Genomic DNA, 4,295 nt, shown 5'->3' with positions numbered 1-4,295 from the left:
TATATATATATATGTTCCTTTGATCCTCATGTAAATTCCTTTGATCGACACATTTATGTCTTTGATCCACATACATAAACCTTTCCTTATATACTGTATATGCCTTTCATTCACATATGAAATGTATTATTTTGACATGTATTTTATTTGGTGGCAGAAACGCACTTCCATTGGTTGTTTTTTTCACTTCTTTGTTTTTTCCAGATTTGTAACATTGTATTGTCTTTCCTCAGTGTGACCTTTGACCCGTGTTCCTTGCAGTGCTCCGGTTCGTGTGGCCATGGGAAGATGGTTCGTCACGTGTACTGTAAGACCCCCGACGGCCGAGTGGTTCCTGAGAACCAGTGCTCCCCAGAGAACAAGCCCCTCGCCATCCAGCCCTGCGGGGAGAGGGACTGCTCTCCACACTGGCTGAGCCAAGACTGGGAGCGGGTGAAGCCATGACCCTGAGACACACACCTTTTAATTCTCTAAAAACAAAACTTAAAATGCAAAAACATCCCTGTTAAATGACTTTGTGTTTTTATGTGCTGCAGTGCAACACAACCTGTGGTCGTGGAGTGAAAAGCAGGATCGTCCTGTGCGTCGGCATCAGTGGAGGAAAGTTCCAGACCTTTGATGAAGAGGCGTGTGGCGGCGGAGAGAAGCCCGAAGGAGAGGCCACCTGCTTTGAGAGGCCGTGCTTCAAATGGTACACCACCCCCTGGTCCGAGGTAAACACGGATACTAAGGATTGTTAAAAGTCCAGCTCTGCTGTGCTTCTTAACATTTTATTTTAAACTCCTTCTAGAAATCTTTACTTTATATCTGAATGACTTCAGGAAATTTGAAGTTGGGGTTTGTTTCTCACTTGTAACAAAATTACACTTATTTTAGATGCGCTTTAAAGTGATGTGTGACAAAAACAAACCCAAAGGAACGTGACACCTTCCTTGTTACCAGTTAACATTCAGGCCTAAAATACCATAAAACGCCTTAAAAAGTACACACAAATTAAATGAAGTACTGATTTTGAACCCTTTAGAGTAAATTCACAAGCTTGGTCTCTTTTTAAAGCTAATAATCTGAATTTTTAACTTCAGCAGTCATRTTCTTTGTAACTGTAACTAGTTTTTAGTATTTTGAAGTAAAATACACAAAAATCAAGATATTTTTCTCCCTACATTTTTATTTTTTATTAATAAAGTATCACAGAACATGAAGGGAATGAGATATCAATAAACAAATTTTACTGGGCTAAAATATTAATTCCCAACTATTACCTGTTCAAATTTGGTAATAGTAGCATAGATTATGAATATTTGAGACATAGTACAATCCAGCATGTCTCAATTGCATATTTGTACACCTGTACATTATGTCCAGACTGCACACTTTGTCTAAAACACTATAATTTCTAAATGCTTCAACACAGGGACTTCACTCTGGACTCAAATTAAAGATAAAACTCCCCAAAACACATTCTACCATTCATATTTACTCACAGCATGATTTAATTAAAAAATATATATTAATGTTCAGAAATATTTAGACCAACTTGAGGACATTCAGCCAAATTTTCACCAATAAACAGCCAAACCACAAGAATAAACAAATATATCCTTATTTCTTTCAAATCATTAACATTCGACACAGCTTATAAAACCACCAGCAGCGAAAAAATATTTGTTTTTCACTTACATTTGATGCATATTTGTCCTCAAATATGACGAAATTAGCGACTCAAAATGGCCGACCAGAAGTCATTTTATCCAAACAAAATACTTCTGGCCATAAAAATCACCCTTCCATGTCTTGAAGCACTCGAAACACTTAAATATATTTTCATTTTATCAGCAAGTTTAGTCAGCTAACTGGCCAAAAAATGATGGAAAAAAATGTTTTCCTGTGAGCGTAGCTTTCTTCGTTAGCGTAGCAGGACTGTATAAATATGGCGACCTACGCCATGTTTACTTCCTCCGACACTAAACAAAGTTCCCACCCCCTCAATATATACTGTATATGTACACCAAGTGAAGGTACGGTGATTGGCTACACAGCTGTGGCATCAGAATGAAGCTTGGAGCTGCCTGGCCGAATCTACAGTCAATCAAGCTCAGGATGATGGAAACCTTAAGTTGGTCACTTCTCATATATTATTGGCTCTGGACAGCTGAAACTTGAACCCAGTTGGTCAAATGAGGTGTCAATTGAAAGGGGAGGGCCTAGACGTCAATTTTGATGCATTGCACACGGACACAGGTTGAAGGGAAACACAGAAACAACATTACAAAATAAAACGAAACAAAAACAGCACGCGGGCGTTCCGCTGAATGTTAACTGGTTTTAAGGGTTTAAAGAAAGCTCTTGCATGACATGTTAGCTCTCAGAGTCTGTCAGGAATGAGCCAATAATACACCAAATCTTTGCTGAATATTTGAAGAACTGACAGAGTTTAGCAATCATGTAGCCACGTTAAATCCATACAGCCTAATCCTGAAAATAACATGATTACACAGACTATTATGAGATTTTGAAAGATCTGCTAATGATTGTAGGGCCTGTCTAAGATGTAGTCACTGTTCTCCTCTTTTCTAAGATCAATCAGCAGTTATGACCTTGTGTTTCCTCAGTGCACGAAGACGTGTGGCGTTGGAGTGAGGATGAGGGACGTCAAGTGCTACCAAGGCAGGGAGTTGGTCCGGGGCTGTGACCCCCTCACCAAACCGGTGGCCAAACAGACCTGCACCCTGCAGCCCTGCCCCACCGAGCCTCCAGGTAACATCGGACACCAGCAGGTCCTATGGCACAGGATGAGGGCCAAAATTAAGATTATTGTGCAACCAGTTGTTACATCCTTGTAGTAGGAGGCTATAACTATTCCTAAGCCAGCTATTGATCTGATTAATGATAGGCCGGTCCTGGTAACAGAGCTTAGCAAACTATCAATCAACGCTAATTAAATAAATCAAACCCCTGAGAAACATTGCAGAAGTAATTTAAAGAAATCAAAACAAATTAAAATGTGTATTTTTCCCTCAACTTGCTGTCAAACGAAGCACCAGCTGTTAGTTTAGATGAAATGTTTTCCACCTGATTTTTGTCCCAGATGAGAGCTGCCAGGACCGACCCTCCACCAACTGCCTGCTGGCCCTGAAGGTGAACCTGTGCAGTCACTGGTACTACAGCAAGGCCTGCTGCCACTCCTGCCGCGCTGTCCGGCCCTCCACCTCTTAGTCCGGGTCGGCGCTGTAGCCTCTCTCCACCCTGACTCTGAACTCCGACATGAGGAAACGTGTAAAACTTTCTGTCCACACAAACACAGAACTAACTTTTCCTGCTGCTTTTTGCACCATTCAGACATGAAAACAGTGCTTTTGTTGAGGGAAAACGTGAGATTTTCAAATAATTATTTCTAACGTGAGAACTTTCTTTTAATTTTATTCATCTCAGAATGTAAGAAATGGAGGATTTTGAGAAACGATGATCCTGCAGCTGACCTTATACATGTCCACTGCTTTCCTTAATCATCTAATTCAAGAGTCACATTCAGCAGCTACTATTTTAGCCTTAAAATTGCTGCCAAACTATGGAGGATCAAAACTGACACAATTAAAATAAGATCAGAATATGCAAATGGCCCAATAAATAAACAAATACACTTAAAATGCACCCGTTATAAAAAAATGAGTGCATATATATATATAATTATTATTAGGGGTGCAACAATACAGAAAATTCACGGTTCGGTTAGATACTTTAGTCTCACGGTTCGATATTTTTTCAATACAAAAAAGCAAAATTTCCATGCCCCTTTTGAACTTGTAATTTATTCAAATCAAGTAAGAACATTTGTTTAACCTCAAAAGTACAGTTTTTAATTTAAACGTTGCTGAAATACTTGTAAATGCAGCCTAGGTGGAGTAGTCGAACGCAGATCCACTGATCCTTCAACACAGAGCATCTTCAGAAGACAAGCTGATAAAATAAATATTAAATAAATCTGTATTGTTCAATATATGTTGTGTATTGAACCTAAAGCTCTGTACTGAACGGTTCGATATGGGTACATGTATTGTTGCACCCCTAAAAAATAAATAAATAAACAAAATAAATAAATAAATAGTGCAATTTTTGTATTTTTTTATTTATTACTACCTTTATATATTTCTGCTTTTATTTTAATTATGTCAGTTTCAGTCTTCCATAAAAAAAAACAAGTATTAGCTCAGCAGTTAAAACTCAGAATGTTTTTTGTTTCTTGTTGTTTTGTCAAATGGTTATTGTTGACGTTGTCGCCACCTACTGGCTCGGCA

The 4,295-nt window shown here is 38.7% G+C and overlaps 1 protein-coding gene across 2 annotated transcripts in view; it reads left to right on the top strand.

Annotated features, from left to right (window-relative positions):
- ttc16 (tetratricopeptide repeat domain 16) overlaps nucleotides 1-3,669 on the top strand; it is a 33,265-nt gene extending 29,596 nt beyond the window's left edge. For both annotated transcript variants that reach the window (XM_014014638.1, XM_014014640.1), the window contains exons 16-19: nucleotides 262-432; nucleotides 537-713; nucleotides 2,613-2,757; nucleotides 3,089-3,669. In XM_014014638.1, the coding sequence (XP_013870092.1) occupies nucleotides 262-432; nucleotides 537-713; nucleotides 2,613-2,757; nucleotides 3,089-3,216 (621 nt within the window). In that variant the 3' untranslated portion in view covers nucleotides 3,217-3,669. The remainder of the gene's footprint in view (nucleotides 1-261; nucleotides 433-536; nucleotides 714-2,612; nucleotides 2,758-3,088) is intronic.
- The last annotated feature ends 626 nt before the right edge of the window (nucleotides 3,670-4,295 follow it).

This window comes from Austrofundulus limnaeus, unplaced genomic scaffold (genome assembly GCF_001266775.1).
Source record: "Austrofundulus limnaeus strain Quisiro unplaced genomic scaffold, Austrofundulus_limnaeus-1.0 Scaffold117, whole genome shotgun sequence".
Lineage (NCBI taxonomy): Eukaryota > Metazoa > Chordata > Actinopteri > Cyprinodontiformes > Rivulidae > Austrofundulus > Austrofundulus limnaeus.
Note: the sequence above shows the minus strand (reverse complement) of the source record. Positions and strands in the feature narration are given on the sequence as shown.